Below are 14,004 nucleotides of genomic sequence, written 5' to 3' on the forward strand. Positions count from 1 at the left end.
TTTCATTTTTCATTTTGTGGGTGATGTTATAGCCTTTCAGGGGAGACTGCTATAGGCCTTCCAAGAAATCTAAAGCATAATTGCATTATTTTCATTAGTGTTACTGTTAAGTAGTTTGTAGCATTTAAGAAGTTCCTAGTAATCAATGTGCCCAAATTCCCTCATTTGTAAATATATATTTATTCTTCTTAACATGGCAGTTGTAATCCTTGCTGAGAGGTCCTGCATGAATGCCAAATGTCATCATTGCTCATAGGAGTGGAATATTCTTTCCAATTTTCTTTTTTAGAGATTCTGCTGGAATTTGTTTATGATTTAGTTAAGACCCCTTTTGTAACATCTTTGAAATATTTGAAGGTACAACAGAACAAAATCTGGAGGAGTTTTCTGGGAGGGATTAGAAGCTTTTGAGTTTTTCCAGCCACCTGGACACCCCACTTCTTTTTCCGTATTGAGTATCATAATATATCAAGACTGAGAGGAAAAAATTATTGTAGCAGTATGTATATACACTGAAGCAAGTAGCAGTAATTGCTCTTTAAGGAGCTTTAAAAAGTATCTTTTAAATATTATTCTAGATGTAATAACAAAATGGGACCAGATGGGACCTCCAGTGGTCATCTAATTTGTTCATCAGTCATATGGCAAAGTCAGTTATATATTTGTCATTCCTGACAGGTATTTGTCTAAAATATTCTTAAAGATTTCCACTGGTGGAGACTGTAATGCCTTCCTATGGATCTAATCCAGTGTCTCCTTGTCCTTGGTGGTTGAAAGCTCTCTTTTCCCAGTATCTTAACACAGATATTTCTTACTGTGCAAGAGTTTAAGCTCATTACCTTTGCTGTCCACTGTGGACAGTAGGAAGACATTATTCTTTACCAGCCATTATGTATTTCCCCTTCCCTCTGCTGAGTCTTACTTATTTCCAGGTTTGTATTTTTCCTCACAGATCTTATTTTCTAAACCTCTGATAGTTCCTGCTGCTGTCTTCTGTGTGTTCATCATAGGTTCTTATGAAAATCCTGAAAAATGCATGTTTTCGAACACTAATTTAACACATTAAATACTCTCCGCTCTGTGATCACTGTATGCACACAGGTAGTTTTTAGCTTATGCTATGGGACAAGTTATGTAGGCCATAGTGCACTGTAGACACAGAGCACGGTGAAAGAGAAGGTCTCCATAATGATTGATTCACATCAGCCTCATGAAGCAGCCTTTTGCTTGGAAATAGATGCTTGTAATTATGTTGATGACATGACAGGAAAATTTTCTGCTGCTGCTGAGTTGAGTTGGTCTCTTGAGCTGGAAGTAAGAATATGTCAACTGTGTCGTTGACTGGAACGTGGATCCTGTAAGAGCTCAAGAGACAAATACAAGGAATAGAAAAAAAGCTGTTAAGACACCTAGAAAAGGCTGTGTTACCCTTCTCGAAGTACCATTTCTCTGGAGCTTACTGTATTTACAATAAAAGCTAAAAACTTAAAAAGAAGAATTATTCTTACCCTCTTCCTTTATTTATGTTTAAAGTTATTTCTGTTTATTTACTCCAGGACATTTGAAATGGACCAAGGCTGAGGATATTGACATAGAAACACCAGGATCTATTCTAGTGAACACTAACCTGAGGGCTTTAATAAATAAACACACCTTTGCTTCTTTACCTCAGCATTTTCAACAATACCTCCTGCTTTTGCTTCCAGAAGTAGACAGGCAGGTAAGTAGCATTGTGCAATATTTCTTTCTTTAATGAGACACTTTTTACAGTGTGTTTGCATAGGCTGATTTGATTGACTAGGAGTGGTTCCAGGAAAGAATAAGAAGAAAATTTCCATACTTTCTTAGGTAAAACTGCCAGATGTAGAATGACTGTAAAGTTTATCTAAGCGTCAACCAGCTCCTGCTTCCTTTCTTCTGAAAACTTTACAGCTCCCGAATTTGTCTAAAGGGAAACTGGCCAGCAGATCTTCCAGACTTGCCAAATTCTTAATTAGCTTTTCTACCTATGGTGTTGAAGATAAAGTTCTCATCTTCAAGTCTTTATTTACGTTGAGTCTCTTTTCATCTGTGATCTTCCTGGGCGCTCTGCCAGCAATGTCCAGCTCAATATTAGTTCTATTAATTTCTTCTCCTCCTCACCTTCTATGCATGCCTAGGTATGCATCTCCTCAGCTCCAGTGCACTGAATCCATTCATTCATACCTTTTGTAAGAAAGTTCTTGCTCAGAGGTCACAGCTGTAGGCTCATATGGGTTGTTAGTCAGTTCTGTAGAGGAGAATGATTTGGGGAGTATCAGGGTGGAAATAAAAGTTCAGTTTCGTGTTGTTTCCTACATTGTTTGGTCCTTCCTGCATTTGTTGGTCAGAGTGCAGGCTTTTTAGAGCAAGAAAATTTTTTTCCAGCATGTCTAGCAGTTAAAATAGTAAAGGAAGCCCAAAACAATTTGATTTACGCGTTTGCCTCACTTCCGGATTTAAACAGCCTTGCCAATTTCAATGAGGAATACTAATGTATTTAATTCAGACACATTAACTTACACAAATAAGGCATTATATTTTTTTTGCAGATGGTCAGTATCCCTCTTTTTATGTAATAACTAGAGAGTGCAGGTCACGTAAGTAACTGATTAAAACCTTCATCTTAAACCAGTATGTTAAGTGCAATGGTTTAATTTCTTAAACTGTTAGTAGTTAGTGTCTGCCCCAGTAACACAGGGGAAAGCAGTGCAATATGAGACAAAGAGAGAAAGAAAAATTGTGATGATGTACATTTACTCAGCCTCTTACCAAATTAGATACTGTATGTTGTGAAGTAAAATTATGAACTTAGATAATGGAATATTTGAAAAGGAACATTAAAACCAGAGCCATAGGAGAAACAATGTAAATGTATATATTCTCAAGCTCCTACAAGGCAGTCAGTCAGTAATGACAAATTTTAAGAGAACATTTTTCCCTGCTGTAAAACAGATTTTAACTTAATGCCCAGCAAATATTTTCCTGATAGTTTTGATTTTATTTTTTTTTCCTCTTTCTGGATAATTTATCAGAAAAAAGTCTGCTAAGTAAAATCATGTTTTCTCTCCAAATATCCATTATTCATGAATTACATTTCAAGTACAGGGGCCTTATTTAGATGTTTCTTACTTTAAAATTTATTTTTAAAAATGGAGACTCTAGAAATGACAAGCCCTTTACCTACTTATCACGGTTGTTAAAGCAGAGTTTTTGGCAAGAAAATCAAGAGAATATTTGTTGAATGTAATCATACTTCACTAGTTAAAAGCAGTGCATTTCTTTATATTTCAGAAAGCATTCACATAATGCATACATTTGGACACTGTTACTTCACAAGTGAACTAGTCACAAAACAGCAGTTGTCCTAAGACATTTACAGGTGTCCTTCTATCAGTGTGTTCTCACAGTGTTCTTTGAGTTTGTGTAGTATAACATGCTTTAATGTGCATTTGGAAGGCAGGAGTCTCCAATCATCTCTTTTCTGGTGGGGAGTGAGATAGCCCCAGATCCTCACTTTGTGGAAATCTTAGCAGTGCAAGTATATCATCCCTTTTCTTGATACCTGAGAATATGTCTTTTGCTATGCCTAAGAGTAGCATCCCAGATACCGACTGATGAAAGCAGTTGAACTGACATTCTTTTCCTTCCTGTGGCAAGTGGAAAATGCCAGTGTAGTGCCCAAGGATCAAGTGAAAGGGAGAGAGAATTCTAGCCAGTGAGCTTTGCTGGGAGTCTCTGCTGCTGGTCACTCCAACTGGACAAGGCAAGAGTATTCAGTCTTCCTCTTTTATTTCTACTGTCTAAATCAAATGGGGCATCAGGCAAGCAAAAATGGTGTACAACTATTATTTGAGTTAGCTGCCCATCTCTGAGGTTTCAGCTTTGGTTTTTTATACTGTCCTTTTTCTTGTTTTGCCTGAAAATTCCTACTCCTGCTCTTCTGGCTCTGAAGTGTTTCCTCCCTTGCACTGCTCTGCAGTTAGCTGCTGCTGTCTTCCCCAGAGAAAGCTGTGTTTCTGTGTTGTCATGTGGATATAGTATGTGAAGTACTGTAATGAATGGCACTATAAAAATGTAATAGAGTTATGCTGTTTGTGTATATATAGTGATCTGTGAAATAAATTACTAATGAAGTGCAGTCTCATTTAGGCTTTATTACTGCTCCACATAGAAAAACCCTATGATGAATGATCCTTTGTCATTTCTGTCATAAACACCATTTTTCTGGGTGGTGTAACTCCTCCTCCTTAAATCGTACTGAGCTGAAACTTGTCATGCATATGTCAGTTTGAATAAGCATTTTTAGAAACCATTAGTTAAGGGAGTTGAGGTTTTCTCTTTTTTGCGTGCAAGTGTGTATTATAAATAAATTACTTCTCTCTAAATTCTGATTAGTCTAATATGTTCAAAAAAATTTCAGAGCCAAGTCAGAAGCTTCATGGGATGCGTTTTCTGATTTTTCTTTTTTTTTCAAGTTTTGTGGTTGCTATCAGGAAACTATGGGAGCCCCTTATGGAACAAGAGCCCTGGGAGCCCATGGGAAAAAGAGGCTTAGGAAAGATGTCCCAGAATGGAAAAGGTTGAGAACGACTCTGCTAATGTTGGTGCTGTCATTTTTCCTACTCCAGCTAGATTTTTGACAAAGTGGAAGTATAGAATTGCCTTTTTTATTTTTTTTAGAAAAAGATAAATTGTATCGTGTTATTCACACTTGAAATTGATTTTAGCTTGTATATTATTTTAAATTTTATTTCAGTAGCAATGAAGCTTGTGTGTAATTCTCTGTATTCAGAATGCCTATAAAAGAAATTGCAGCAAGTTGGCAGTCATGGTAGATATGTTTTATCAAGGATTTTATTTGCTTTCATTCGGTTTCAGAGTGAAATATGACGTGGACATTGTTCAAAGAAGCAGCCATGACCCACACTTGTCTATTTAGACAACTGTTCCAAAATTTTGCATCACTGGGAACCTCATGTCTGAAATTTGAACATCCAGATTTTCAGCTCTTTGTTAATCTGTGTGGACTCAAAGGCTCAAAAACCTTAAAGCTCAGCTGAAACAGAAGCCTGTTGGGTGATTCCCCAGGAGACCTAAATGACTGAGCTGGCAATAAAGAAAACATGTAGATATAGAATCTATATGGAAAGCAAAGTCTCTGCACAAAGGATTTCAGTTGTCACAAATCCCAGCAAAGTATTTTTCTTTTCAGCTCTAATTAGAACATTCTACAGCTGAAGAACAATGGAATTTTCATCAAAGAAATACCTGCTTCTAATATTAATACATCAAGCTGATAATTACATATAACAGAAGCCTTCCTTGACCACCTTTCAGCAAATATTCATCTTCAAAGCAGGAAGTTTCTCTCTGTATCTAGATTGCTGTACTGCATCAGTGCCTTTTTAAATATTAATTAAACAACGTATGTTGTGCAAGGATGAGTAACAGGTCTGTATGACAGGCTTGCTGAAAAGGAACGGCAGCTGGCAGTATCTTGTCTACACCAGCTTTCCTTGTTGCTGCTGCTGGGGAGTTAAATTCCTGCTATTAACACTGGGGTATGGGCAAAAGGAAGGGAAATACACCCATGCAGTAAGCTTCCGAGAAGGAAAGTGCTGCGTCGTCTGAATAGTAGCAGGAAGCTTAACTGATTTTTGTTATCCTTAGAAAGCTAAACAAATTTTTTTTCCTGAATGCTCTGAAAAAATGTGTCTTTCCAGACTCTACAAATGGTTAACAACTTTCTGATCTTGGAGAATTTAACACCCTACCCTGTGTTTTCTCTTCTGGTAGCACTGGGTTCTTCTGAGCCTCTTGTGGTTTGCACCTGCCCTGCCCTTTCACATAGAATAGGAATTTCCTCCTGCAAAAACAAGGATCTCAAAGCCTCCTCAGACCTGTGTGTTAGGTTGTAGTGCCATTTTATCTGATCAAATCTATTCATGAAGAGCAATTAAAACAGTAGAGGATATCCTAGTAAAAATTGTATTTTGTCTTAGCTTTATTTGTTTCATAAAAAAAAACCAACAAAAAACTAACCACAATTTTTTATTTTAATTTCTGAATCAATCCACAGTTTATAGGTAGTCAAGGTAGTTACTTAAATTCCAAATTCTAAACTTAAGTATTCTTAAGGAAATACTTAAGCCTTGTAGTATTGCAGAAGTGCTTGTGACTATTTCAGGTTTATAGTAAGCCAATGTACTAAAAAGGAAAATGTGACATACAAATCAAAAGATTCTAAAATGGGTCAAAACCCACCTTCATCTCTTTCTTTTAACTTCTAAATCAGTGAATCCCAAAATATTAAATGTCTCTTGGGTCAGTGCCAGTATTGTTGTTTTGTAATAACATTACAGCATCCTGTCATTTTAAGGTCAGTGCAGGTTCTGTGTTTCTGTCTTGACCTACTCAATTTAGGTTGATGCTGGCACTTATATCACCTTGCAAAGATTCCCACTCACCTTGCATTGGAAAAAGGCACAGGCTGATGTCAGTGACTTTCTCTGTTCTGTTTAAAATAGTTAGAAGTAATTTTGGGGAGGTTATCTACAGAATTCAATTTCAAAACCTCCTTGCTTTCTTGTAGTATGAATCAGCTTAATATCTGTTCCCATCATTTGAGCAATGATAACAAAAGGTAGCCATCTTTTCTGAGTTGCACAGATTACTCCTACTCCCAAGCACATCAGTTTGAGTTCTGCAGTGGAGAGCAGGTAATGAATAATACACAAAATTCTTATGCTTGTAAAACACAAGGAGAGAGGTCTGGTGTCTGTCATTCTGACACTTAGCATTTATTTTATTCTTTTGATAACAAAGTATATATGTTACTGTAAATTAGTTTTATATGAAGAGAGTAAGCGAAGCTTTATTTTCACTGTTCCTTCCTTGTAGCAGTGTAACCACATTCCTGTTTGCTTTCTTAACTTCATCAGTACTTGAGGATTATATTTGTCATTGGACTTTTCCAGCATTTTCTTTGTAAGACATCAAACTGCAGAAATTAGTCCTGTGTGTATTATTTGCTCCCAGGTTTGTTTTACATTTATCTTCATGGAATTATTGTGTAGTAATAGCTAAATGGTTACCTTATCTTAGTTAGCTGCCTTTTACCTTAGTTACTGCAACCTTTTGGCTGTCCTTTTCAATTCTGTATCATCAGTAGCTTTCAAATATTTCTTATTGTGTTCCTTTAAATGTTTGAGTTTTACACTGAAATAGTTTCAGGGTTATGACAAAAGCACTTAGTTCAGAAGAGAATATTTGCAATAGAAGGTTAAATGCAACATAGGTCTTCTGCACCTAAGCATACTGAAAAAGCTGTTAAATTGGCACCCCTGTGTGTCTAGTAATTGAAGGTCATTTTACATCACATTTCTCCTTTAACTGATTTTTCTTTAGTTTTACTGGTTAGTGTGTACAGCATGGCATTGTTGTAATGTGCATTATTTCTACAGCTTTATTAAAGTAGTTTTAATATAGGTATCTTATAGACTAGATGGATGAAGACATTCCAAAGCATTTAAGTTGCCTTTTCAATAAGATTCTGGAGCTCTGATTCTTCAGCCCAGCTAACCAGGGGTGTTCAGAGAGGTTACTACCCTTGGCTGGCCCCTCTGTGCTGCAAGTTAATTCCTTTTTTTACCAAATGCAGCTGTATGGATGGTGTACCTGCACATTTCACAATCATGTATTAACAACAAACATCAGTTTCACTTTGCGTGAGTTGAAGACTGAATGATTTTAATTCCAAATCCCTGTTAGCTTTAGCTACAGGAATACTCTTTTAGCTTTTCTAGTGCAGTCCAGTAAGGCTCAGTACGATTACATTACAATCTGGCTGCCCTGATTGATGTGTTAATGGAATTCTTGTTTGCTTGTTTGCACTAATCCTTAGAGGCCCCCTCAATATCAGTACTTCTACATATGTGAACAGGAAGCTTTACATTTTTTAAAGTGTTATGTTTTTGTGTTTCTGCAGGCTTGGTCACTGTATTTCAGAAGTGTGAATCAGTGTTTTCCACCGTGCCATGTCACGTCCTTATTGTGGAAGTTCTTGTTTCATTTCTAAAGACCTAGCTTCAAGCTCTTGTCACACTTAAAGCATGTCTCAGCTTTACAAACAAGTTTTGCAGAGGTGTTAGCAGAAATAATAGAATTGCTTTTCTGAGTAGCAAGAATCAACTCAGAACATCTAGTAGGACACAGCAATGGTGCTGTGCCCACTGCAAGCTGAAAATACAAGAGCCACAGCTGTCTCTGCAGCATCCTTATCCCTAAGTCCTTCTGGTATGTGAGAGGCCCTGCACTCATATTCTCCTGATGCAAACTAGTGAAGCTTTTGTTCCCCTCTCCTTCCCTTCAAACAAATTTTATAAAGTACAGTGCACAGCTGTTAGTGCTTAAAAAAAAAAAAAGGACCTTGTATGCAATACCAGTTCCATTTACATTTGACAGAATTATTAGTACTTTAAAAAGAGAAAAGAATTGATAAAACACCTCCCTTCCTTCCAGTGGGAAAGTATTTATACAAGTGCCTTTTTAAAAGACTTTGTGCTAGGAGCTGTGTTATGAGAATATATGTAATACCTGGACGTAAATTGTAACATATATGGACTTAAGGGACTGACATGCTTCAAACTGTGTGACTATTAAGGATGCATTGCACTACTACAGTGTGTAGTGTTTCAGCTGTTCCTTCTTTGCAAAGTGCGAATCATGAAGTGATATGACTTGGTCTGCAGTGCCTCCAGTGTTGCCACTGCAGGGCTGCACTCGAATTAGATGGAGAACAGAACATCCCTTACAGTTCTGAATCTGAAGGCAGTCAAGAGCTTGAAACAGGGCGTTGTGTGCAGGTGCAGTGAAGAGAAAGCAGAAGTGATCCATCTATGCTTCTGCCACAATTCTTTCCCTCTCTTCACCCTCTCTTTCTCCCTCTCCCCCTCTCCCTCCAATCTCTCCCTTCGTCTCTCTCTTCTCCCTCCTCTCTCCCCTTCTCCTTCCTCTTCTCAGTATATTTGCTACTCTTTTCAGTATATTTGTTTTACTTAAATAAAAAAGGGAAAAAGAGATTGAAGGGGTTTTTCCCAATTATTTCAGAACATTGCTATTCTTTGTCTTTGAATTTAAACTCAGATTTCCTTTAGCTTGTTCTCTCTTGTGTTATAAGGACATACAGCCTTTTTTTCATAGGACGGCAATGTTTTCTAGTGCCTAGAGAAAAGGGATTGGATGCAAAGTTTTCATTTATGACACTCATCAAAAATGACTGACTAATTTTAGATGTTTACATGTAACATCCCTTCACCTTCTGCTTCTCGAGGTCAAAGGCATATGTCTTTTGTTTTTATCAAAAGTTAGATGAATAGACCCTGGCTATTTACAACTTTTTTTCTGTACCTTCCCTAACATATGAACATTGTTGGATAGTTTAATAATGTTTTACTTTCTCAAAGTCTCCAAACATCTTTTTTTTTAATACAAGTTTCATACATACTTGCCGTGACCACAATCTATCTGTGTTTTTCTATTTTACCTTTTTTTCCCAGGCTTCTGTGCCTCTTTTAGGACCTTTATAAATACTTGCTGTTTGTTGCGTGTTCTTACATGCTTGGGATTGGTACTTGTATGATGGATGGAATAGAAAAATATTTTTTTTATTATAATTTCTATAATTTGGATGGAATTAGAAGGTACTGTTTGCTGCATATGCTGGTTTTCCTTATATTTTATTTGGTTTTCACTTCATTTTAAAACATGCTTTATCTTTTTGTTTTGTCAGATTTATTATTCTCCTTAAATTCTTCATTTAATTTCTTGCATCTGAGCTCAACCAGATTGGATTCTATTGTCTTTTTTGACACTACAGTGTACTGGAATGAATATAGCTATCCCACTTGTCTTCTTGATTTAGACAAGGTCTAAATTAACAAGTCACATTTCATTTTAAAAACATATGTTTGCAATTCTTCAGTCTTTCCCACTTTAGTGAAGATGGAAAAGATCTTCATTTCTTTAAAAGACTCTTCTTTCTTTTCTCCTCTTATCTGAAGCAGTTGTTCCTATACTAGTGGATATTTTCTTTTTCATCCTTTTATGCTTTACTTCTAAGTTTAGTCTGGTTATTTTTTAAAGGAAAAAAGTAATATTCAGAATTACTTTCACCATCTGTCTTCAGAACCTGTCTTTTCATTTTGTATTTGAGGACAAACTGTTTATGTTATGTCAATGATCAGTTGGAAATGACAAGATATTTTCTTACATGGATTGATAACTTCATAATCAGGACTAAATAAAATTTAGCCATATTCTGGGTCAGGTTATACTCTGCTGCAAAAATGTGAGACCCATGGAAGAGAGATTATACAGACCGAACATTAGCACTCAAGTTGTATTACATCAGAATTGCTGAGAGAGACATAGTGTAAGCTGGTATATTTCCATGTCACCTACCTAAAACATGAAGTTGGGGTGGCAGAGTTTGTTGTTCTGGGAGTAGCTCTTAAGTCAGATCCACATATTACTGTCTACTGTATTCATTAGTGTTGGACGTATCTGCCTCATCATTCATGTACATTCAGCTTTCCTATAACTGTTTTGTGATCACAACAGCAAAAAGGTCCTGATAGTTGCATCTTGTCAGAAGCAGGTTTTGTATACTCCTGTTTACCTACTTCAAACTCAGAATGTCTTTCTTTGTTGGCTTTACATACATGGAAACCATTTTAAGAAAGGATCGATTTTTCTTCAAAGTCATAGTACTTTTGTGTTTGAGAAGAGCTTCTAAGTGTTCCTTACCTTCAGGCAAAGAAACAGTAGCTATCCTTTTGTCTCTGTGTTTTTTGGCAAGCCCTGTCTATGTTTTTTTTAAATTCACCTTCCAATTGCATTACTTCTTCCACGTTCCTACCATCTGTGTTCTTAAGACCTGAAATCATCAAAGTTTTTTTTTAAACTTGGTAATTACCAAATATTTTACTATTCTTTCCCCTCCCTTTTTTTGCTGCTCTCCAAATTTATACTGTGCCTTTCTCTGCACATTTCTTTTTCTTTTTTTATGTATATTGAAAACCATTGACAAAAATTTGCTTCTCTTGAGAAAAAAGAGAGGTAGAGAAGACAAAAGGAGTGGTTGCCCTCAAGAGGAGCAGTGTATGTTTATGGAGCTCTTCTATAGAGTGGTTTACAGATCTTAGGGACATCATTGTAATGGGAGTTTGTTAGACATCTGATCTAACTTAGCACTGGAGAGGCCACATCTGGAGTACTTTGTCCATTTATGGGCTCCCCAGTAGAGAGAGATGGAGCTACTGGAGACTACAGTGAAGGGCCACTGAGAGGAATAAAGGACTGGTACATCCCTCGTATGAGAAAAGTTCTTTGAGAGCTGGGACTTTAGCCTAGCAAAGAGAAGGATCAGAGGGAATCTTACCAATGTGTATAAATACCTGAAGGAAAGATGTAACAGGACCACAGGCAATGAGTACAAACCAAAACACAGGAGGTTCCTTATGGACATAAGGTAAAACATTTTTTTAGTAAGGGCACAGGTTGCTTGGAGAGGTTTTGGATTCTCAGTCCTTGCAGGTGTTCAAAATCCATCTGGATATGGTCTTGGGCAACTGGCTCTAGGTGACTCTGCTTGAGCAGGGAGATTAGACAAGAAAGCCACCTCCAGAGGTCCCTTCTAACCTCAACTATTCTTTGCAAGGGTGGGGAAGTGGGTAAACTCTTCTTCAAATAACTTTAACCTCCCTGTTACTAGGAGGACAACACAGTGGAATGCAAACAGGAAGATTTCTGGAAAGTGTCAGGGTACTTCTTGACTCTGGTAATGGAGTAGGCAGCTGGGGGTGACGCACAGGTGGATGTGCTGTTCAGTAGCATAGAATAACTGGTTGGAACTGTAATAATAAATGACTGTGCTAGCCGTAGCTATAGTGACTGTGGAGTTCCAGATCCTGAGGGTAGCAAACAATTAGTAGTAGACTGAACAAAGAACATTTGGCACCATTGCTGAATGGAGGAAGGTGTGATTTAATGACTATGAATGCATATGTAGCTGACAATGCCTTCTTTGACTCCCAACAAAATCTCCCAGACCTCTGAGCTTTTTAAAAGCATTCAAAGAGGAAAACTGCCAGCAGTAGATAAAGACCAAGTCAAGATGACTTTTGAGACCTTGACCCATAGAAATCCATGGGACAAAACAGACTACATCCAAGGGTGCTGAGAGTGCTACATAGTGTCTTTACAAGTCCACTTTCTGTCATCTTTGAAAGGTCCTGGTAGTGTCTCTGGTTTATCCCCATATCCTTCCTTTTTCAGGATCTGCAAATTCTGCTTCCCTGCCAATTCTGAGAGAAATATGAATTATCTATCACACCTACTTCCTGTGGATTCTTGAGCTCTGTCTTTTGTAGCCATTTCCATTACCATGTAAGCTTTACCCAAAAGTTCAGTGGTAATCTAATACTAAGGAGTTCTATAGTAAGGCAGTCTAAGCAAGACACTGAAGCTTAATGGACAGCTCAGCAGAATCATCTGTTCAGTCAACCTTCAATCAAGCTTCAATCAAGCAACAGCAAAAGGGAGGCCGCACTAAAGAAAATACCCTTTCATTAAATAAATAGTATTAACTCATCATATTGAATATTAAGCATGGCCAGTTCACTTCAGCAGCTGTGGAAAGAATCCAGAGGACACCAAAATTTGCATGAACAATAAATAAAATCTAAAGAAAAATTACTTATTTGTGCTTTTTAATCTACCAGAACCAAATTAAATGTGAAGAGCAGCAACTTTAATAACAATCAAGTGCTGTATTTCATACAATAAGCAACTAACCCATGGAAGTCTTTTGCATACTGAAAGTTAGCATCGATTGCTGACAGAGTTTAACTGATATAAATAGAAGATGGTGGATGTGCATATACGAGTGGTATCCACAGTTATATCAAATGGAGTGAAATATTTATAGAAAATAAAAGTCCCCTTTTTCAGTCTTATGCCACCTAAACTAAATTCAAATAGAAACCTTTTATTTGACAGCTTTCCTAGTAATTGGCTATTATGTGATCTTTCACAAGCTTTATCTACATGATTTGTTCCTTGCAATTATCAAGGGTTAGTTCAACTTCTGATTTTATCTGATATTTGCCATATGGTACTACTCATGTATTTCTGACTGATGAAAAATATAGTATCTTTGCTTAAGATTGAGTTGTGTAACACATACACTATCGTCAGAAGCACAGCCATTGTTTAACAGAACTTACACATTTTTTTTTGTGGCAACTACAGCTGCTTTTTCTTTTCTTACCCAAGCACATTTATACTCTTCTCTATTATAGACTTGGCAACTGTTAGAGCATCCTTTTAGTTTGGTCCCATTTATCACAATCTCTTTGAATGGTAGTTTTATAAGTGGAAAAATGACTTTTAGATAGGTAATGGCATACTTGAACTGTCAGCAGTATTCTGTAGGAAATAGAGGAACTTCCTCAGTGATTTTCATACTAGAAATACATGTAAGTTCAGTTAAAAGTATTTTTCAGGTGGATAAAAGTTAAGTTTTATAATTGCCAACTATGACTTGACAGGGAAAACTCTATCTGTGGAGAACTCTTTGACATAATTGGTTCCCAGATCATTAGCCAAAGTAATGAACAGGAGAATCATTGTTTTGCATTACAATTTAGAATTTAGGCTTATATAAGCGCAAGCAGATCTTATTAGAGTTTCTGAAGAGTGTGTCAGTCAGAAACTAAATAGTCCAGAGACTGACAAGAGCACATAGAGTAATAAGTTTTGTTCCCCTTTTTTTTTTTTTTTTTTTTTTTTAGAAAACATTGGTATGGACAAAGCAAGCATATGGCCTTATAATAGCATTCTCTCATTCTCTGCATCCATTCTGTTTCAAATAAGTAACTTCTGGTTCTTGGGCTTAATAAGTCTGTTCTAGAGGGGTGCCAC

At 36.8% G+C, this 14,004-nt stretch overlaps 1 protein-coding gene across 1 annotated transcript in view; it reads left to right on the forward strand.

Moving 5' to 3' along the window:
• The window catches only part of ASXL3 (ASXL transcriptional regulator 3), a 102,023-nt gene that overhangs the window by 60,929 nt on the left and 27,090 nt on the right, over positions 1–14,004 (forward strand). The window contains exon 8 of the mRNA XM_010163540.1: positions 1,557–1,720. Within this exon, the coding sequence (XP_010161842.1) occupies positions 1,557–1,720 (164 nt within the window). The remainder of the gene's footprint in view (positions 1–1,556; positions 1,721–14,004) is intronic.

This window comes from Antrostomus carolinensis, unplaced genomic scaffold, assembly GCF_000700745.2.
Source record: "Antrostomus carolinensis isolate BGI_N321 unplaced genomic scaffold, ASM70074v2 scaffold12192, whole genome shotgun sequence".
In the NCBI taxonomy this organism is placed as follows: Eukaryota; Metazoa; Chordata; class Aves; order Caprimulgiformes; family Caprimulgidae; genus Antrostomus; species Antrostomus carolinensis.